General features: G+C 36.3%; 1 protein-coding gene across 2 annotated transcripts; it reads left to right on the top strand.

The window, feature by feature from the left end:
* Window positions 1-6432: 6432 nt before the first annotated feature.
* On the top strand, window positions 6433-22102 carry LOC114388648 (Holliday junction resolvase MOC1, chloroplastic-like). Of its 2 annotated transcripts, XM_028349248.1 has the most exons (6): window positions 6434-7032; window positions 14893-15004; window positions 17035-17087; window positions 18160-18291; window positions 20580-20652; window positions 21750-22102. In XM_028349248.1, exons 1-6 carry the CDS (start codon window positions 6631-6633, stop codon window positions 21848-21850), a joined length of 873 nt encoding a protein of 290 aa, XP_028205049.1. In that variant the 5' UTR covers window positions 6434-6630; the 3' UTR covers window positions 21851-22102. The 2 variants fall into 2 exon arrangements, with proteins under 2 accessions (XP_028205050.1, XP_028205049.1); XM_028349249.1 differs by lacking the exon at window positions 18160-18291 and having other exon boundaries at window positions 6433-7032.
* The last annotated feature ends 436 nt before the right edge of the window (window positions 22103-22538 follow it).

Below are 22538 nucleotides of genomic sequence, written 5' to 3'. Positions count from 1 at the left end.
CAATATGCATTTTACTATCGTTTGTTGCTTATAACAATATAAAGATATATCAAATGGACGTAAAAGTGCATTTCTGAATGGACTTATCCAATAGGAAGTTTAGGTGGAGCAACCCCTTGAGCTTGAGAATGATATACTTTTCCTCATTGTGTTTTCAAACTTAACAAAGCTTTATATGGATTAAAACAAGCTCCTCGAGCTTGGTATGAAAAGCTTAGTTCCTTTCTTATTGGAAATGGTTTTGAAAGAGGAAAAGTGGACACAACTATTTTCGCAAAAACTATGACTCACAGTTTATATTAGTTTAAGTTTATGTTGATGACATTATTTTTTTGGGCTATTAATGAAACTCTCTATGAGGATTTTTCTAAGCTGATGCAGACGAAGGTTGAAATGAGCATGATGGGAGAAATGAAAATTTTCCTTGGTCTACAAATCAAGCAAACAGACAAAGAAATATATATTAACCAGACCAAGTATGTGAAGGAGTTATTGAAGAAATTCAATATGGATGATGGAAAGGAAATGAAGACACCAATGCATCTAACCACATACCTAGGACTTGGCAAGGAATATAAGAAAGTGGATGGAATCCAATATAGAGGAATGATTGGGTCTCTATTATATCTTACAGTGTCTAAACCTGATATCATGTTCAATTTGTGCTTGTGTGCAAGATTTCAAAAAGAACCAAGGGAAGTCCACTTAACTGCTGTTAAGAGAATATTTAGATATCTTATTGGTACTCCTAACCTTGGTCTTTGCTTTAAAAAAGGGAAAGATTTCAGATTATCAAGTTACTGTGATGCTGACTACGCTAGAGAAAAACTTGAAAGAAAGAGCACCGGTTGAAATTACCACTTCATTGGTGGCAACTTATTAACTTGGATATGTAAGAAACAAGGGTCTATTGCACTGTCCACTTTTGAATCATAAGGCATATTAGCTGCAAATTGTTGCACTTAACTTCTTTGTTAGCTAGAAGATTACATCATTTATAAGAGTAACATTCTTATCTTTTGTTATAACAAAGTTACTATCAGTATCTCAAAAAACCCTACATTTCATTTAGGGGCAAAACATATAGAAATTAAATATCACTTTATAAGAAACCATGTTCAGAAAGGGACAATGAACTTACAATTTGTGCCCACTGATGATCAGTTTGCTGACATATTTACAAAACCCTTTACTGAGGAAAGGTTAATTTTGCTAATGAATCAACCTGGAATAGACTTGATGAAGGAATGAATTAATATTTATATGTCATCAAATCCAACTTAGCATCTAGAGGAATTATCGTCCAATGACTCTAGTTAATAATGTGTGTCCAATGTATGTGTGTGTACTGATATCATAAGCACTGTGTTATTTAAGTTAAAGCACAATGTTTAGTAAGAAGAACATTGTTGTGTTGTTGTTGAGTCACTTCTTGATTGGCGAGCCTCAAAAGTCCCCCAAAACCCTTCACCTCCAAAAGAACAAATAGCTGTCATTATTCTCTCTCATCAAACCCTTCAGTGACGAATTGCTACAATTACTTTCTTACTCTCTGTTCTTGTTCACTGAACCCTAAACTCAATTGATAAACGTCAAATTTATCGTATTTTCATATGCAATTTGAGATGTTTATTTGATACTTTAGGCCATGTTTTAAACCAAATTCATTATATTTTCAGTTTTTAATATATATTTAGATAGGAATTACAATTTTAGAAGTTTTTCAATATGATTTTGTGAGTTTTTACAAAGAAATATGACAATTTTACAAGGTAGCCTTGCTCAAGCGAGATATAGGCCGCTCAAGCCAGAAACTAAATTAATTCAAAACAGAGATAATTATGGAAATATAGCTTGAAGATAAATAAAGAAAATCACTTGGAAGATAATTGCAACAATTAAAATATATTATATCAGCTGAAGAGATAATTTCCTTCTATGGATTATATTATTTTGTAAATTAAGGAGATTATTTGTCTTTATTAAACACATCTATGATTCTATAAATAGAGAAATATAGACAGTAGCAAAAAACACCTTTACACACCACATTTCACTAAAAAACCCTATTCTCTACCCTCTTATTATATTTCATGAGTGACTAGTTTTTTTCTTAGCTGAGAGAGGAAATGATTGAATCCTATTTGATGTAATTTTCTCGCATTAATATATTGTTTGAGGTCATTATTCACCTTCTATAATTAATGTTTTGTGAGTATGTGCACCTCATAGATGATTCTTGGAATTGACGTGCACTTTGGCAAGTCATGTTGAAACTCAAACTAAATCGGATACTTAATTGGGGTTATCTTTAGGGATAGAATAGTCTTGGTTAAGTCTCGCTAATTCTCAAACAATAATGTTGATTGCTTGTGTTGGTTTGACAAGGGATTAAGAATCAATGGAAGTGATTTAGGGTCTATCACCTAAGGAATTAAGGATAGAATACATTAGTGAATAGGGGATGAACGATATAACGATGTAGAAGTGTGAGGAATTGCAGCAAAAAGGGGGATTCTGAATACAATCTTAGCATCTCAATGTTATTGTTTCCGTCTACAATTATTATTGCGTCAACAAGTAAATTCTTACCTTTTCTTTTAATTTTTATTATTAAATTTTCAACACATTAGTCTCTAGAAAAATATATCTTTTATTTTCTATTTTGATTAGTTTTAATTTTAGGTAGTTTAAAATATAAAAATACAAAAATATCTTTATCCAAAAGGTTTTAATTTGAATATTTATCCTTGCACTATTCCCTTGGGATACAACCTAAGCTTCGGTTCAGTACTACAATTAGGATTCAGTTACACTTGGTCGACGTAAATCCTAACGTAATTAAAATGTTAACAACAACCCTAGTCGAGAAAAGATTCAATCTTTCTCAACAATGACAAGTGGAAGTGAAGCGTCAATGTATGGAGAACCCATTCCCAAGATCGACACAACTTTGGTTCTCACTAAGAACGAAGCCACCATCCACATTGAACACTTTTTTGATGTTCCTGCTTTAGAGGGTATAGGTTTAAGTCTCAACGAGACCATGCTTTATTGTGGTATTAGAGGATTCTACAATGACTACCAGACCATTCACCCAAAACTTATAAGAATGTTTTTGTGCAAAGCTTACTTCAAAACTGCCTATGCCAAAGTCTCCACTATTCTTAGCAAGACAATGACTTTATCCATGGAGTCCATCACACAAGTCATTGGCTGCATGAGGGAAGGCAACATATATAACAACAACTGGGAAAAGAACTATGAAGAACATGTTCCAAGAAAAAAGTGGTGTATAATCTACTATGTGATCAAGCAAAGATTTGGAAAAATGTTTGCAATAAGAGCATACTACATAAAATAGGGTCTAAGGATTTTGTATCAGACCTGCACAAGTTCGTGCTTTTTCATCTGATGGAACCATACCATTCAACTTACATCACACCATCTACCTCAACATTTTGTGAATCACAAGGACCATGGGTGGCCTTGAAGACATTTATTATGTTTCTATGCTTAACAAAATCATGTGGGAGCAAGGAGTTTACTAAGTCTTCAATGCACTAGATGATGGAAGCAAGAATAAGATTATGATTAAGAGGTCCATGATTGCCAAGCAATAAAATTTTGGGCCCTTAAACATCAAATCTATGAGGTTGGGTATAAAAATATCTCAAAGAGAGTTTCCTTAGTTAGACGAGGAAGAGATAAACAAGAGAAGGAAGGAATGTATCAAGATGTAGTAACTGAATTGTCGTCTAGGTCGTCTCCAAAGGAATAAAGGAGAGATTTCATGTAATTATTTAACTAAGAACTAGGTTTTTATATTTTTGTTTTGTGATTGTCACAAAATAAATAACATAAAAATAAATTGTAATAAAAATTAAGTAAAGATAGAAATACTAGACTTGGATGGTGATGTCGATCTTGATGAATGAATGTCTAGGTTTGAACTTGGAGTTCGCTTGATCCATTATAACTTCATAATTCTCTATTCATCTTTTTTGCTCATCCCCAATTCCCTAATGTATTCTATCCCAGCTCCCATGTGGTTGCAGATTCTAAACTACTTGCCTAATACATAATCCCTTGGACATACCGACACAAGCAATCGACATTAATGGTCGAGAATTAACGATACTTAACCAAGATTATTTTATCCCTAGAGATAATCACAATTAAGTACTTGATTCATTGTCAGGTTTCAACAAGGCTCACCAAAGTGCAAGTCAATTCCTGAACTTATTTATAAGATGGTCAATCAAATAAAAGCATTAAGTACGAAAACAAATAAAGAACTCAAGATGAAGTATTGAATTGATAGAATTAAAGCGAAACAAGGTTCATCCTTTCCTCTCCAAGGTGGAAGGAATTGCCCTCATAAAAATAATACAATGAAACCTAGAGTGTCTAATGGAATAATGGAGGCGTCTAACAGGTAGAAGTCTAAAATATAATTCTAAGAATTGCTCGTGACTTTTACACATTACAATGAATGCTTAACCTCCTATGTATAAAATTTTAATTAAGGAGATAATCACAAGAAATGACAAACAAATAATATCTTTAATTAATTTAAGTAATTATCTTCTTTTTCATCTGATTTATCCTTGAAAAATATTTTGCTCTTGATTTTCTTAGCTTTTATCTTCAATTTTCCCAATTTCTCCTTCCAGAACTTTCTGCTGATTTAGGGCCTCTAGAGATCTGGCCAAAATGACTTGTTTTTGCTAAAAAAAACTATCAAAAATTCATTAAAAATAATTAACACATAAAATTCTACCTAAGACAAAGTAAAAACTGAATTTAAAGCTAATTTGATTCAAAATAAGACCTAAAGTTAACTAAAATGCCAAATAAAGGTCACAAAATGCATATGAAAATCTGATAAATTTGATGTTTATCACTAAGGATGATGCTTTATCTCAATTTGCCATTGCGAACAAGATAAATAAACTCATGTCTAAACAAGCTAACAAAAAGAAAACAAAAAGACAAGCATAAAAAACCAAGGAGGAGGAAAAAATTCTTAGAAAGAAGTAGAGGACAAAGAAAAAGCATGAATATGCACCTCTGTCCATTCTCTCCAGCAAACACCCAAGGACTACTCCCACAAAGAGAAGTCCATAGAAGCAAGCTATGGAGAAGAACTCTCTTGTCAGTTGGAAGGCAACACTTTAGCGCATAATCCTTATCCATTACAGAGGCAGAGTACATGGGGCAGAAGCAACAAAGGAAGGAATCTAGTTGAAGGGTCTGATTAGCAATCTTGGGTTTCCACAATAAAATGCTATCATTTTTTGGGAGAGTCTAAGTGTAATTTGTTTAGCCAAGGATCAAGTTCATCATGAGAGGACTAAGCACATTGACATCATACTCAAAAAAATTAACATATATAAGTTTATATATGTTAATTTTTTTTCTAGTAAATACGTTTATTTAGGGTAAGTTTTAAATTACATATTTATATATTTTAATTTTTATCATAAATTATGTTTTGTATATTTCAATAATGATAAAATTATTCTCACATTCAAAGTATTTTACATAATTGCTATTGATGAAGAAATCACACATCTTAGATTATATTTTATATTTCAAATTCTTATTTATCATTTTTTAAAATATTTTTTATTTTAGGAAATCAAAATCATGATATTTAATCATAAATTAAAAGCAAAATATGTTTATTTTGGAGATATTAAAATTGCGATATTAAATCATGATATTAAAACCATAAGTTTAAATAATATATTTAGACCCAAATTGTAATATCCTACTTTTTATAACCTTTTATTTCCATAATTTATTCTGGAAAATAAAGAGGATATCTAAAAATTCTGATATATATCACTTAAATCAAAATTTTGAGTTATTTAATCATAATTTTCAATAATTATAATAGGCTGAGTCCGAATAACACTTAATATATCACATACCCTAGATTGTCTGTTGAAATGTTAGGAGTTAATTTGTCATTGCATTTTTAAAAGAAGGGAGGATAAAAAAAATTCAATATTAATGACTTAACCCATTATAAAACATACTATGAGATATAGAGTAATTTATCTACACATAGGAATTGCCAAGTAAGGAGGAGACCACATGTTGGGAAATGAGATCACATGTTATGTAGGGAGATGAGACCACATGTTATATAGGAAGAAACATTAACATTAGCCCAGAAGAGTTAATAATACGACCAATTTACTGTGTTTGTTTCACTTTCGATAATTAAATTTAAATTTTTTATCTTTTAAAATTAAAATGTTAATACTTAACACATCCGTAAACCAAAATAAATATTTATACAAAACTTTAAAATATTCCAACAAATTTTGATTCTTTAGACTAATTATTAGATTAATCTTTAATGCAAATGTTAGTAAGTGATATTTGAAGTTTTTCATTCCTCTTCCTCATGAATCCAAAGATTATTACGTGGGAATAAACCCAATCCTCCCTTATCATTTTCTTTCAACCATAACAAACATTTAAAGGCATAACGTCTTGATCGACAAATGCAATAAAAAGGGAAAATATATTAATTTGATTTTGTTTAGGTCCGTTTCTTCCCTCCCTTCTATCTCTTAACCCATTCATTCATTCTGTATGTGAGTTTTTTTTTTCATGGAATCTCTACATTTCACACCACAGTTCCGTCAACTCCAATTCCATTTCATGAACAAACGATTTCCCAAACTCAAATTCACAATTTCCTCCATTCACTTCAGGGCCTTTTGTGCTTCTTCTTCTTCTACTACTACTACCCTCACCCAAACCCAGAATCTGAGTGACCCTCAAATCATAGTCCCTGGCAAAAAGCGTAGGGTCAAGGCTTCTGATACTCAATTCAAAGAGAATTGGTTGGCTTCACTCTCTAACCCTTTTCCAGAAAAAACACATCTTTTGAATGGAGAGCATGAACCGACCCACCAAAATGACGGCTCCAAATGGGTCCTTGGAATTGACCCAGATGTCTCTGGCGCTGTTGCACTGTTGAAAACACACGGTTCTGTTTGTTCGGCTCAGGTACCATGCTTCTTTTTGTCTCTGTTGGATTAAGTTTTTTCATATTTGTCATTTGTTACATGGTTTGATAGCTAGCGTTAGTTGAGGTTTTAAATTGCTGTTGCGGTCACATTCTTGTTGTGATCCTTGATATTATGGGAAATTATAGACAAATATGGCCAATGTGGCTGCAATTGTGGTTGTGGTGACCCCAAAACTTTGATGTTGAGGCTGGAATTGTGGTCGCAGACCATTTTTAAAACCTTGACTACTTTATCAGTAGTGAGAAACTTTAGGTGAAAAAAAAAATGAAATTTTTGAAGTGCTACATGTGATTGTGATCATGGTTTTGCTGCAATCCTTGATATTGTGGAAAATTGACAACAAATGCGGTCAATGCGGCTGCAATTGTGCCTCAGTGACAACAAAAACCTTGATGTTAGTCATGGACCTTATTTTGAAACCCTGGTGTTACTTTATCAGTAGTGAGAAACTTTAGGTGGGAAAAAAAATGAAATTTGAAGTGATACATGTGTGCTGCACAATGGTTTTTGCCTAAAGAATTTGTTGGGGTTGGATGTGGTTTAGGATGTGCTGAGATGGGTTTTGCATGGTTTTGAATGCATGGATTTTAGTGAGCATGGATGGGCTGTATTTCACGGATGAGGTTAGGCTCTGAATGTGTCTATTTTGGTATAGAAGGATTGTGGCCTGGTCAAATTTGGTTAACTATGGGTATTATGTTTATGTCAGTGAATGGGATGTTGTGGAGTAAAAGGAGTGTTAATGGATATCAATAATGTCATCTATAACCTATATGCAGTGTTTTTCTTGTTGTGCTGGTAGATACTGTAGCATATTGACTAGTAGAGGATTGGATTTAAATGGAATTAGTCTTCTTGTAGATGATTGTGCCTTCATGTTTTTGGTGTTTGTAACATGTGTCTTGTTATGCTATTTACTTGTTTAATTGTATGTTCCATTGAGGAAGGAGATATTCATCTAAAAGGAATAAGTGAGTTCCAATGGGGGTAGTACACTAGATTTTTATTAGCACATTTTAGCTAAAATGTTTGCAGAAGGATCCTAGATGTTTTTTTTTTTTTTTTGCTCTGCAAAAATATATAATATATATTAATTTAGTACCAGAGGTACTTAATTACAAATATTGGGATGCCCAACACAGAATTGGTTCCAAAACTGACTAAAATGGAGTTAGGAGAGGAACCGCAGTTGGCTACCCCAACTAGAACAAACTAGATTAGATACAAACTGTTACATGAACCCTGCAGAAATGTTACTAGACCATTGGTTAAAATGCATAGGAAAATCCTTCTCTAGATTCCTCATCCATGTCCAAAGCAAAAAAACTGCGTCATCCATGACTTTGTTGCTGTCAAAGTCCTCATTGGAGAATATTATCTTATTTCTCTGCTTCCAAATGGTCCATGTGACAGCTATCCACCACCACTTCCATCTTCTGGCCCGCGAACCACTGGTCGTAGTTAGAGCATGTTGTAGGAAATGCATCTTTGGGTCTTTCGGGAAAACATGAGATTGACTCACCCATGACAGTGATTCCCACCATAAGGGGGTAACTTTTCTGCAGTGAAAAAACAAATGGCCTGCATCTTCCACCTCATTCCTACATAGAGGGCAGCTAGTATCCGAGATTGCTACTTGTCTTCTGTGTAAGTTAATTTTGGTAGGTAACCTGTCCCTAATTAGCCTCCAACCAAATATTGCATACTTGAGTGGTACCTTCAGTTTCCACAATTCATGATATGCAGTATCGTGTATCCCTTCGGCTGACGCTTCTCTCAACAACTTGTATGCTGATTGCGCGGTGTAATGGCCACTTGGATCTCCCCTCCACAACCACCCATCTCTTCTGTGCATCTGAATAGGCTGTCTTTCAATATCATTTAGAAAATTGGCAGCCATGAGTACCTCGTTATCGAACAGCGGCCTTCTCCAAGCAAGCTTCCACTCCCATCCCGCTTCCTTGTAGTCTCCCATGTGCTGGATTAACTGATTTTGTTGGCATGAAATTAGTGACAGTCGTGGGTATTTTGCTCCCAATGCTGCCTCTCCTTCAATCCATTCATCCTCCCAGAATTTTATCCTATCCCCACATCCAATTCTCCACTTTATACCCCTTTTTAATTCCTCCCCTTGCTGTGATGTGTGAAAAACTGATTTTAGATCCCTCCACCACAAAGACTGTTTTTTATCATTAGTTGCTACATCCAATCCCCTCCATCCTCCATATTTAGACTCCAGTATTCTTACCCACAGCTGGCCTTCATTGTGAAACATGTTCCATCTCCATTTGCCTAGGAGTGCAAGGTTGAACATGTTTATATCCTTAATACCCAGACCACCTTTTTCTTTTGGAAGGCAAACGGTCTCCCATTTGATCCAAGCAATTTTATTGTTGTCCGATCCTCCTCCCCACAAGAATCTTCTTTGCACACGTACTAATTTATCCATCACCTTCTTTGGAATCCTGAAAAAAGACAAATAATAGATAGGAATAGAGGTTAAAACTGATTGGATTAGGGTCACTCTCCCCCCGAATGAAAGATGTCTTTGCTTCCACTTAGCTAAAGCTCTCTCACACTTGTTGATAATAGGTTCCCACATGTGGTCTCTCCTCGGGTTGGCACCAATAGGAATTCCTAAATAGACAAAAGGGAAGGATAGCTGACTACAATTCAAACATCTAGCTGCCTCGGAAGTCCACCTCTCCGACATGCCAATTGCGCCAAAACAGCTCTTAGCAAAATTAATTTTTAAGCCTGATGCCAGCTCAAAAATCCTCAAAATGGCTTTGATTGCTCTTATGTTCTCCATGGATGCCTCTCCAAATAATATAGTATCATCCACATATTGGAGAATACTAATATCCACATTATTTGAGCCAACAGTGAAACCCCTGTACAAGGATTTGTTGACAGCCTCTCTCACCAAACCATTCAATGCTTCCGCCACAATGTTAAAAAGAAAAGGTGCTAATGGGTCACCTTGCCTGAGGCCTCGCTGTGGTGAGAACTCAAGCGAAGGACTACCATTGATCAACACGGAGATGGATGCAGATTTCAGGCAACCCTCTATCCACTGAATCCATTTGGAGGAAAAACCCAATCTGTTGAGCATATATATCAGGAAGTCCCAGGAGACCGAATCGTAGGCCTTCTCATAATCGACCTTAAAGACAATACATGGCTTCTGACCTCTTCTAGCCTCTTCCACCACTTCATTTGCTATAAGTGCAGATTGAAGCAGATGTCTACCTTCTATGAAAGCTGCTTGTCTCTCGTCTATAACGACTGACATGATTTTCTTCATCCTATTAGCCAATAATTTAGCCACGATCTTGTACATGCATCCAATGAGTGAAATTGGTCTATACTCCTCCAAATGTTGTGGATTTTTCACCTTTGGGATAAGGACTATGAACGAAGCATTGCTGCCCCTCGGGAAAATACCGTTAACATAGAACTCATCCAAAAATCTCAAAATATCCGGTTTTAAAATGGACCAAAAACTTTTGATAAATTTAAAGTTAATACCATCCGGTCCCGGACTTTTCTCACTCCCGCAGCCCCAGACTGCCTCCTTTATTTCATCCTCCTCAAATCTGCCCGTTAGCATGGCATTGTGATGCTGATTGATAGACCGAAAAGGAATGCCATCAAGACGGGGTCTTTGCTGGTTCTCTTCTCAGAATCTGTTATAGAAGTATGATCTAGCAGCCTCCTTCACCTTCTTTGGTTCCTCAATCCATGCTCCATCAATCCAAACACCACTCACTGTGTTATTTTTGCGACTTGCATTGATCAATAGGTGAAAGTATCGAGAATTGCAATCGCCTTCTTTTAACCATCTCACTCTAGCTTTCTGCCTTAGAAGGGATTCGTGATGTTGAGCAGCTAACCACACCTCTTCTTGGAGCTGGTTCCTTTTGAGAACCTCTTGAGGAGAGAGCTGTTTGTTGATTGTGCTTTCTTCAAATTGGTTTAACTCTCCCTCCACCTTCTTGAATTTCTTGAAAGTGTCACCGAATTGCTCTTTGTTCCATTCCTTCAACCGCTGTTTGAGTCTTTTAAGCTTTTCTTTAAGCATAAAACCTCCCCAACCCCCTTGGTTATGTGACTGCCAGCATTCCTGCACTACAGATGCAAATGACTTGTCCAAGAGCCAACAATCGAGGATGCGGAACGGTTTAGGACCCCAATCAACAATCTTTGACCTTAGTACAACCGGGCAATGATCTGAAAAATTTCTATCTAGTGGCTGTTGCAAGCTTCCTGGCCATTTTGCGAGCCATTCTGGGGATATTAGGGATCTATCCAGCTTACTTTTTGCAGTTCCATTGGGCCTGAACCAGGTAAATTTTTTACCTATCCATGGAGCTTCTTCCACTTCTAATTCACCTATCCACTCATTGAATTCTTGTATACTTCCTTCAGCCAATCCTCTCTGGCTGACTCCGACTCTCTCCGAAGGATGTCTAATGTTATTGAAATCCCCCAAAATGCACCATAGCCCGCCTTGGATTGATGATTTCAGCTGTTTAATGGTATTCCACAAGATTCTTTTGTTTTGCACATCACATGGAGAGTATACAGCTACAATATGCACCTGCACTGCTTCCTTTAACCACTGCCCTGTCAGCCAAATGAATCCTTCACCAATGACTTTCCTCTCAAGCTTGAACGATTTTTCGCTCCACATACATAAGATACCCCCCGCTAAGTTATTTGCCGGCTGCATCGCCCATGATACATCAGGATCTCCCCACATTGTCTGACACCACGAATTTTCTATTGTGTTCCTCTTGATTTCCTGTAAACATATCATATCTGCATTTTCTTTTTTAATTAGTCGCCTTATTGCTGCCCACTTGACCCCCCTCCCTAGTCCTCTGACGTTGTATGTGATAATATTCATGATATATAGCTTTGATTCCCCCCTTTCTCTGCTACCTTGCTGTCTCTAACCTCCATGTTCATGAATTTCTCCACCATTTCCTCCTGATTTTTCATTCCAGATACCCCCAGCTGTTTTGCTAACTCCCATAATTCTTTTGCTTCCTGTTGCTTGTTTTCTGCTGACCCTGTCTCCTCCACTGTATGTTGTTCCAGTGAATCTCCTCTGTGGTCATTGTTAAGCTGACCTTGGTCTCCTTCCTCCTCTTGATCCAATTGCCTCTGTTCCCGTGGGCTTGAGATCTGCTGTTGCTGTTGGGTGTTTGGCTGTTGCAGTTGTGGGCCTGAATTTTGGGCTTTGGAATGTTGGCAGCATTCTGTATGGAGCTTTCTGCCCCTTCTCGTACGTGAGAACACCTTCCAAGGAGTAGGTGGACGAGGAAGGGTAATATGTGGGCTTAAAGTGGTGTGTTTAGGTGTTGTGGGAGGGGTGTGGCTAGTAAAGCCCACTGTGTTTGAAATTTGGCTTTCCACAATATCCTCACGTGATGTTTCCTTCAAGATTAAGTCTTTGCATGCTGTCTGTCCAGACTCTGTACCCATGGCATTTTCTCTCTCCTTTTCCTTTTCCGTGCTTAACCTTCTTTCTGGTTCCCCTCTCTCCTTGCTGCCGACTTGTCTCCATTCCGCAAAAGGAATGTCACAAGCTGTTTCATTCGAGAATCCCGCTGCCCGTTCTGCATGCATCACCGCGTCACCTTCCTCTGCGCTACCTTTCAGATTTGACTCCTTTAACTGCCAGATTTTTCTATTATCCGACGGTCCTTGCGCATAGGAGTGACTATCGGGTAACGCCGGTGACCGGACTGCAGCGTCTCCTGCTGCGTCTCCACCTGCTGAGTAGTTGCCGTGCAATCGCAGCTCCCCCACTGGGTTCCGTTCTCCGTTCTCGATCGCCGGCAGTCCTGAGCCCTTGGTGGTTGGTGACGCCGACGACCTTGAGGTCTTTGATGTCGGTGATGCCATAAAGCTGCCGTCAGAATCTATTTCTTCCGACGACGTGGCCTCGCTGCAGCTTTTGCCCAAGCACCTCGCGTCATCGATACCCCTTTCCTCCAATATACGGACCTCAAACATCTCTGTTCCCAGGTAGGCATGTACAGTATGCTGAATGGCGGGTTTCCATGGTGTCTTGATGAGTACCCGCGCTCTGTCCATCCGCCGTCGATTCTCAACATCCTCATCAAACTCCACCAGCTCCCCCATCACCCCCACTATCTTCTTAATAGATGATTGGTCCCATGCAATGATCGGGATTCCCCAACATTGTACCCACATCAACCTGTGTCCCGAGCGTAGGGCCGGCGTCCACTTCTGCAACGAGTAGAACATGGGAGTGTTGTCCTCCCCGTGAACCAACTCGTCAGCTCTGTCAGCATTCAAGCCAAGTACCAGAACCATATCATCCCCTAAATATTTTACTGTGACATCCATTCCGTAATCCCACCTAAGTTCATCTTCGACATTGTGAAATCTCCCTGGGTTCGTCATCCTCCCCACCCACCCCTCTTTCAGCCATTTTTCCATTTCTGTAGATGGCTCGAGATGTACTGACGACAAACCATCTTCATGGGTGTGAGTTCCATTCCTCCTGCCTGCTACTGCCTCCGCATAGGACAAGTGGTATGTTCTTCTATTCCTCTGTGTATGATGGGCTACCTCATGCTTGTTCCAAATGGGGGGATTGTGTGGTTGAGGCTGTAACACCTCCGTAGTCTTCTTTTCTCCCCTCTGTCTCCCGTATCGTGGAAGATTAACATATAGTTTCAGTCCTCCTATAACCATATTGTCCAATTGACTCTCCAGTTTTCGTTCGTCCTCAACTCCCTTGAATCTAACAAAACCATACCTTCTCCCGTTCTTGTTACGTTGTTTTGAGATAAATATCTCCCGGACGTCTCCCCATTTTTTGAAATGTTGCCATAACTCCTTCTCAGTGCATTCGTCGGAGAATCGCGTGAAGTAGAATGACGTTATCTCGGTCCGATCTCGCCAGTTTGTTTGATTGCAGTGTCGCTGATTCCTATCCTTGAGTCTGTTTTGCGTATATTGGTGCCTCTCTCTCAGCCTCACTCTGTCTCTCTCGAAAGCCTTACCTCTCTCTCTCACTCTCTCCCACCCTCTGTTTCTCTCTCCTCTCATTCTCTCTCCTTCTCTATGCATATATAATCCTACTGACTGCAAACTTTGCATGAAGAAATCCTGCACACAAGTGGTGTAGGTATAAAGCATGGATGGGATTAAGGCTTTGTGCTCAAGTATTTGAGGCTTGCACAGTTTTAAGCAATGCACAAGCACCTATGCATATCTGGTAATCTAGATAGCAAGAAGAAATGGAAGTGATATATGGGTATATGAAGAAGGGACAATGCTGATAGTAGTTGAACTGTTGTTTGGTATTAAAATTATGAGAGGTTGCTCTGCATTAAGGTGGTAAGTGCAATAGTGCGTGAAAACTTGTATCCTTTTTTGTGGATGTAAATCATATTTTCACTACCATAGTAGGAGCCAAAACGAGTGATCTTTTGTAATCATCATAATGAAAAAGAATCAGGCAGGAAATTGTAGTCTACCCATTCCTTATAAAAGCATCTTATGAATATGAATTATGGGGAGTAATTGATAAATTACAATGTTGACTGATGACTGATGGCGTATACAGTATTACTCTACTCTTAGGTTTCTTCATAATGAAGAGGCAACAGAATCTGGATGAGGATTGATCTCAACAGTAAATTGTATTCCTTTCCACTTTTGTGAAATGATTCTGCATTAGATCCTCTAGGCCCCTTGATTCTTATTTTAAAATCTGCTACTAGATTATGTTCATAATATTGTCTCAATATTTCAAAATGATGTTATTATATCATTACTCCAACATATGCAGGTATTTGACTCTCCTCATGTCAAAATACTTGTTGGCAAGAACAAGACAACCCGAAGACGCTTAGATGCCAAGTCTGTTGTTGAGTTGGTTTGTGGTTTTCGTGCTCCAATTGGTATACTATATTTCTCTATTTTTATCTCTACATAAATGTGCAGATCTTTTTTCTAAACTTCCTCTTTTGGACTATGTGCTTCAACTAACTATTTGCTTCTATTTATACAAATGGTGGAAAATTAATCATTGTAGAATTTGATTCAATTATCTGTTTTGTCATTTTGTAATACTACCCCGTCCCTAAATATAAGACTCTCTTAACTAATTCATTTCACACTCATTAAGAAAGTTAGTTAATTTAGTTAGTAACATTAAATATGTTAGCAATTTGTGTTATTTTTTCAAAATTATCCTTAAAAGTATTGAGACTCATCATCTCACTCCTTTTCCACTTAATTACTTTCTACCTAATTAATTAATGTGTGCTAGTCTTCTTCTCCAATTCTTATAAGAGAGAGAATGAAATTATCTTATTAATTTATAGTGTTTATTGTAAAGTAACTAAAGTTATTTTAGTAAAAAAAAATAATGCAACAAGTTGAAAATAATCTTATAAAAGGGGACAAACAAATTTAAAGAGAGTCTTATATTTAGGGACAGGGGTAGTAGTTGTTAGTCTTGATGGTAAAGTTATTGATTTCTTATCTTTTCTATTTTCTTATTATTTAAGATTATTATGATATGTTGACTGTTGAGACTTATATTATGATCTCGTACGAATCTTATTATGCTCTGTTGAGATTGTGACTATGATATGCTGAGTCCAGGCTACTGTTAGGCCCATTTCACAAGTATATAGGAGAAATGGAAAGAAAAATACTGAAGGGAGAGTGGGAGAGGAAAATGGGCCCAGAGGCAATGTGGGTTTGATTATGGCAGCTGAGGTGGAGTTTGAAAACCGGAAAGATAGAGTTGTAACAGAATGTACAGATGGCAAGCAAGGAGAGGGGGATCAGGGATGTAGGTGCGGAAATCATGGAAGGAATATAAGTTGGAAATTAACAGAATGCAGGGGAGGAATTGAAGGGTGGTGGGTGTTTGGGTGAGCTGAGGGATAAGTCTCTCTCAGTCTCAAGGTTATTTGGGGTTTTCCTATTTTCAGTCATTTCTCTTTTCAAGGAGCTTAACTCCATTCCATCACGGTTCTTTTCAGATTTCACTCTGGTTTCTATACTTCATTTCGAAAATATATATCAATACACTATTCAGTTTCCTATTCCATTGTTCAATCTTAACAGCTAGTCCGCTACATCCTTGATTTACTGTAAGAATCTTTATCTACTTGTGTGTGTGATTAATATTTTATTGATCAATTTCTATAATGCAAAATGTGGATTTAAAGGAAACTGTGGATGGACAAAATAGTTAATAAATAAAAAAAATTAGGTAAATCAATAGTATTTAGAATTTCTAATCTTAGTGTTCTAAAGCGTTAATGTTGTATTTACTACTCTCCACTTGACTGTCATTAGTTTTGAGAAGAGTTGTTGATGTTGAGATTGAGATTGTGAAAGATTGTTGTAGATTATGTTCTGATTATATTTGTTTGTTATTATGGCTATAAAGATTTATATTTTAGGAAGGATTACTGTATCATAGGAAATCTGATTGATTTCTACTAGATTTAGGATAATCCTTTCCTCTTTCTCCTGTTCCTTATTTATACATGTGTCATTGTTTTGCATCAAGTCAATAACAATCACAGAATATTCAATTTACCTCTCTGTTTTTCTCTAATTTCAAGTAGATCTAATGTAAAAAGTCATAAGTTTATCTTTTACATTTGAAAAGTTAAATTGATATTGCGATTTCTCATGTGTATCATCTGAAAATACTCTTGGATGAAGTATCAATTGATGGTATTTCATTCTCCCTGTCCCCTATCACATTTGTGAATCTTCTGGTTTGTTAGTTAGCATTTCTGAGATAATGATGCTTACTTACTCTTTTCTATCCTTATAGACTCAGTACCAATTCTTCAGTTTGCTACAGTAATTTTGAATTCTTGTTTTGCCCTTTTCATATTTCTTTTGAAGGTTGACACTGTTTATGGCTGACTATTAGCAAATTGATTCTTGATTTCATCAGGAACCACTGCGTATATAGAGCAGTCACTCCCTTATCCACAAGATGGGAAGCAGGTCGGTATGCTTGCTTAAAGTAGAACGTAATTTGTAGTTTTCTAAAGACTTCAATATGTGTTAAAACCCCTTATGTCCTTTTGGCTGTCATAATTGTTATTTAATTATATACTACTATTGCATATTATTAGAGACTACTCTGTCTTTTAGGCTGTCATTACTATTTAATTGGATGTTGCAATTTTATAGAGAAAATCTTAGGAGTTTATTTCCTTTCCTGTTAATCTGCTGTAAATATCTGTAACATCTCCTGAAATTTCTATGCTGTAAAGATCCTGATTAGCTATTTAATGAGGATGGCCCCAGGGGGGCAGAGCAGAACAGTTTTTTTTTTCCAAACAGTATTTCTAATTATTTCTGATATGGTTTTTGTGATTTTCTGACCGACATAATTAACATGATTCTATATCAACTTCTCAGTCCTCACTGTTAGGAAGAAAACTCTGCCTAAAGAGTCTGCAAGTATAAATTGCTTTTCCTTCCGAGCTTGACCAAATCATTTTCCTTGAGTAGCAACAGAATTAATTGCTCAATTTTTCACTGTAATCAATTTAGAATGAGATGCTTGTGTCATTAGGGTGATGTGTACATTCAGTGTATGTTGGGAGTGGTGGGATATTGGCCGTTGTCAAGTATTAGTTGCTGGCACTACCTACTTATTAAGATGAGTAGTCTAATTTCTAATAGTCTATTGTTTTTCTTATAGAAACCCATTTTTAACAGGGAAGGAAGAACAGCCTTTTCCTAGTTAACATATTTGTGGGGACTTCTGAAGTTTAGCACGATTGGTGCTAATCAAGTTTAAGTGAAGTTCATATGCTTGCTAATAATAATGACTGAAAGTGCGATCCGGAAATTGGCAATAGTTTTTAATGTTAAAACTTTCTAGTTTAGCTGATTTTTCTTCAACGAAATGCATGTAGTTTGCTTTGTTCTATTGTCTATTTTTCATTTTTGAGTTTTGATCTTTTGATAATAGTTTTAGTTTTTTTTGTATTAATATTTTGAAAAGTGTGTTTTAATTTTATTTATCTAAAATTAATATTTTGCCCCTCCATCTTTTGCATTCAAGGGCTGGTGGAGTGGAGGATTTGGGTATGGGCTGTGGATTGGCATCTTAGTTGCTTCAGGGTTTTCTGTTATTCCAGTGCCATCTTTTACTTGGAAAGCAAAATTCAAACTCTCTGGAAACGGGACTACAAAGGTTGGTTTGGTCCTAACTGTACAGATTAGAGCGGATGTTAACCAATTATCATGCACAGTTTTTCTTTCAGTTTCAAAGTTTCTTTATTTATTTCTCAAAAATGTGATGTTAGTTTTTCATGAAAAAGAAAAGACAGTTAGCTGAAACTGATAACATTTAAGCTAGTACTTAACATTTTGCATACTATTTTTCTTAGAATTTGGACTTAGGGCATAACTCAAGCCCAAAAATTGGCATGTAAGGTGAGAACTGCTCAAGCCTTAAAAGGACTACATTGGCCAAATCCCTAATCGATATGGGATCTCAACAATCTTTTTGGCATTCCTTTAATTTTAGTCACTAGCCCTGCTGTTTGCAGCTTTTCCATCCACCATTCGCTCACATCTTATCCACCGAGTCATGATCCGATCTGACTTACTATGTAGTCCATGGCCCATCCCTCCAAGTTTCACCTTTCATGGTCATCGGAGTCTTCACAAGCCTACACACACTATTTGCCAGTGGTTGCTCTTGCCAGTGCATGTGCTTCACGCACTGCCTTCTCAATATCTGTTGGGTTGTCTCTGCCTCCGGTCCTGTTGAGTATGCCAGCCTCCCCTGGTCTGTTTTGGATGAAAACTTTTAATTTTTGAGTTCCTTGTTTGATTCATCTCTTGGATAGTTTTTATTACTGTTCTCACTAATGTTGCCTTGATGTCACCTCTTTTGTGCTGCTGGTTTTGTTGTTCGGTTGTGGGCAAATGCTGCTGTTTGGTTCTTATGGGAGCCTTGTTTTTTTGGCAGCATGTCAGAGGTCCTTTGTAGTCATTGTCACAATTTCCTAACTCACTTCTTTGTCCTTTTTAAGATAGGTGAATCTAATATTGAGGGGGAGAAAGGAGGAAGGTGCTAGCCTTGTTTTTTGTCCCATACACCATTTGATCCTAGTCTATCTCAAAGCACTTTTGGCCCATGGCAGTCCCTGTGAATCATCATTGGCCCTGCATTCTAGAGATTCAGACCTGAAGTCCCTGAAAATTGTCTTGGCCCCATTGGTCAGTGTCTCAATCGATCTGACCTCGGCATTTGTTCAAGTTTTTATCTTAGATGTGATCTTGCCCCAACTTTAGTTTGACCCAAATCTCTCTGACGGCTTTGTCTCAAAGCTTCCTTGTCTTTTTGATGGGGTCCATATCATTGGAAAAAAAGAAAAGAAAAGGGGTTTCTTTGTAATAAATAAGCTTAAAACTTAGTAAGCTTTAATTTGAGGGGGAGTGTTAAATCTTATGAAAATATCTTGGAATATCATAGATTATTCTCTAAGATTAGTTTCCCTATTTCCTTATTATGATTTGTTTCTCAAGTTAGCTAGGATTATTTTATTATTAATAATATAAATAAGGGTTGGTGCTCTGGGTTTTATGAACATATCAAAGAATAGATCAACACATCATCATACATCTCAGTTATATAAATTCAATGTTTCATGAGGAGTGCTAGCAACACGTTATCTTTTTTTTTAGCTGAATACTAGCAACACATTCTCTTTTTTCTTTTTTCCTGAATGCTAGCAACACATTCTCTAACACACTTTATTATTGATTAAAAATTACTGAAAACTACACAATCATGAGAGACTCATTGAATAAGAAGTGGGTGGGTCTCACAAAGGTTTATAATTTTCAATAAATTTTAGCAATAGTAGAGACTGTTAAAAAAGAGTGTTAGATTCACATTTCTCATGTTTGATTATCTTTTAATATCCCTTCCTCCCCCTCTACCTAAAACCTAAAAATTTCAACATATACTCCTACCTCCGTTCCTAAATATAAGAAACAAATGAACATTTTTTTGTTCCTAAATATAAAAAACATATGACCACTTTCAAATACATTAATCGCTAATTTCCTTCTATACCCTTATTTATTGTAAAAACTATTAATGAGATAAGTCATGCTCATTGGTGGAGAATGTTATTCTTTAAAGAATGAGTAATGTCATTAAATGCAACCACCACTTAAATCATTTAATTCAATGGGTATTTTTGAAATAAAATTCAAATTTATGATATTATTAATTAAAGTTAACCAAATTAACTACTTTTTTTGGTCTTGATGAATTAGGTATTTGTTTCTTATATATAGGAACGGAGTAGTATCTCTCAACATCCTTAAAGGAACTTTGAGCAACACCATGTTGACATTTATCCATTCACTGTATATTCTGGAATGCTTGTTCTTCATGGATATTTCCTTAATATTGTTGACTCTTCCTTGTTTTTAATGGCTTTTGGATATTTTATACTGCAGGATGATAGCAGGAGACTTGCGTCCACATTATTTCCTTCAATGACTTCCATGTTAAGTAGGAAAAAAGATCATGGTACTTGTCTTATTTTGTCCTATATTTAATTGACTACCATGTTGCTTGATCATAAATTATCTTTAAAATTTATTAGAATGGCAATGCTAACCAAACTAACCAAAATGCTAGAAATCATAAGGTGCTTTTACACATTTTAAGATTTCACTGTTAAAATTTTAAAAATAATACAATTTATCAAAGGACCTTGTCATCCAGTTCTATATGATGTGTTACATCACTAGAAAGGTCTTTCCAGTGTCATGTTATTGTAAGGAATTTCTGGTCCTTTATAGCGAATATGGATCATAGATATTTGTAATCACAATCATTCTTGAGTGGATCATATTGCAGCTCTTGATTGGATTCCTTTTTTTTTTTTTGTGGGGAGGGCATCCACAAATTTATTTTTATAGGTAGATTGTGTTAATCAGGAACCCAGAAAAGCTATAGTTTGTTGTAGAAACTATTAATGTTAGTAGTCACTCCCTGTCCATGAACAAATGACCTTTGATCCTTGCTAGCATTAACTTCTAATTTCTTTTCTACTACAAAGTTGTAAAATTCCCACTTATCCAAAAGCTTAATGGAATGAATGAATGATTTCCGTGCTTGTGCCTGCATATATAGTCATATTCTTCATTTGAGAAATGATAGGAAAACACTTTGACATTTTCTTTTGAACACTATAATAAGCTAACATTTTATGTTGACCCTACTATTAAACAGTGAACCAGCCTGGGTTATTTAGTCCCCAATATGATATGCCACCCAATACTGTAAAGTGTTGAAAGGTGTATCAGAATGTGTTTTAGGCATTTCTCTTATGCATTATTGAACTTAAAGAGTTTTTCTACGCATACTTTACTACCCAATTCAAGGATCCGTTAATCTGTAACCCCTTGATTTCATATAATTTAAGCCAACACATGGTTCTGTTATGTATACAGATTACTCATGGCTTATAAAATTTCAAACATTCTTTGAGCCCTAGTTGTATGTATTTCTATTTCTGAAAATTTGCTGAAAAAGATAGTGTGTTCGTGGTGATTGGTTCCTGTTTGTTGCTATACTCCTTTTGAATGTGCTTTGGTTTTAATGAATTTGTAATGTTTCAGGAAGGGCAGAAGCTTTACTAATTGCAGCATATGGACAAGACCAAAACAAATTCTTGGAACCTTCTTGTTGTGACACTATCCTCGAAAATTTAGAAAATTGAAAAATGGTATATTTAAGAGCTTCAGCCCCTCTTTCTATCTCTCTCTTCTCCCTTCTCTTTCCATGTAATTTGGCTACCATTTGTAATTGTTCTAAATAGTAAATGGTGTTGTAAACTTTATTTTAGTTATTTTTTGGTAAGAGTTAAATTTCGGGTGGGGGAGGTAACATCGTCCAAGGCAAGGGTGTCCGGACTCAGAATGCTCAAGGGTTAATTTATTTCAATGCTAATATTTTTTTCTTCAAAAATTAATTCTATCTCAGAATTAGCTTCCTTGCAATTCAGTCTAACAATAGCAAATATCACAATTAGCAAGGGATAACCAATAATTAAGAGTTCAATACTTAAGAACTGGCTTGAATGAACTTTTTATTTTTATTTTTCTCTTTTATAATTGATTTAATTGAATAGCTAAGGGAAGGGGAAAAAAATGAGAAAGGAGAATAGGGAGATGGAGTTTTCTTCCATTTGATGAAGAGAAAACCCGTGTAAAGAAAATCTGTTGTGGTTTCATGCCATTTTTATTTTTCACCCCTCCCTTGCATGGAAATGCAGTAAAAGAAAACACATTTCTCATTTCACTCCCTGCTTCATGCCTTACCCGTAAGGAAGGTTTTTTTCTCCTCAAATCAATTTTGAAACACCAACCCTACAAAGAAACCAGTTTTTCAGTGTGCATCCCAAGCTG

This window comes from Glycine soja, chromosome 15 (assembly GCF_004193775.1).
Source record: "Glycine soja cultivar W05 chromosome 15, ASM419377v2, whole genome shotgun sequence".
In the NCBI taxonomy this organism is placed as follows: Eukaryota; Viridiplantae; Streptophyta; class Magnoliopsida; order Fabales; family Fabaceae; genus Glycine; species Glycine soja.
This window is presented reverse-complemented; position numbering and strand designations above follow the sequence as displayed.

Coding starts and splice junctions, on each gene's coding strand:
- LOC114388648 (XM_028349248.1), top strand. CDS start 6,631: ATGGAATCTCTACATTTCACACCACAGTTCCGTCAACTCCAATTCCAT. Junction 15,005..17,034: donor TGGTTTTCGTGCTCCAATTG/GTATACTATATT, acceptor TGATTTCATCAG/GAACCACTGCGTATATAGAG. Junction 17,088..18,159: donor ATCCACAAGATGGGAAGCAG/GTCGGTATGCTT, acceptor TTTGCATTCAAG/GGCTGGTGGAGTGGAGGATT.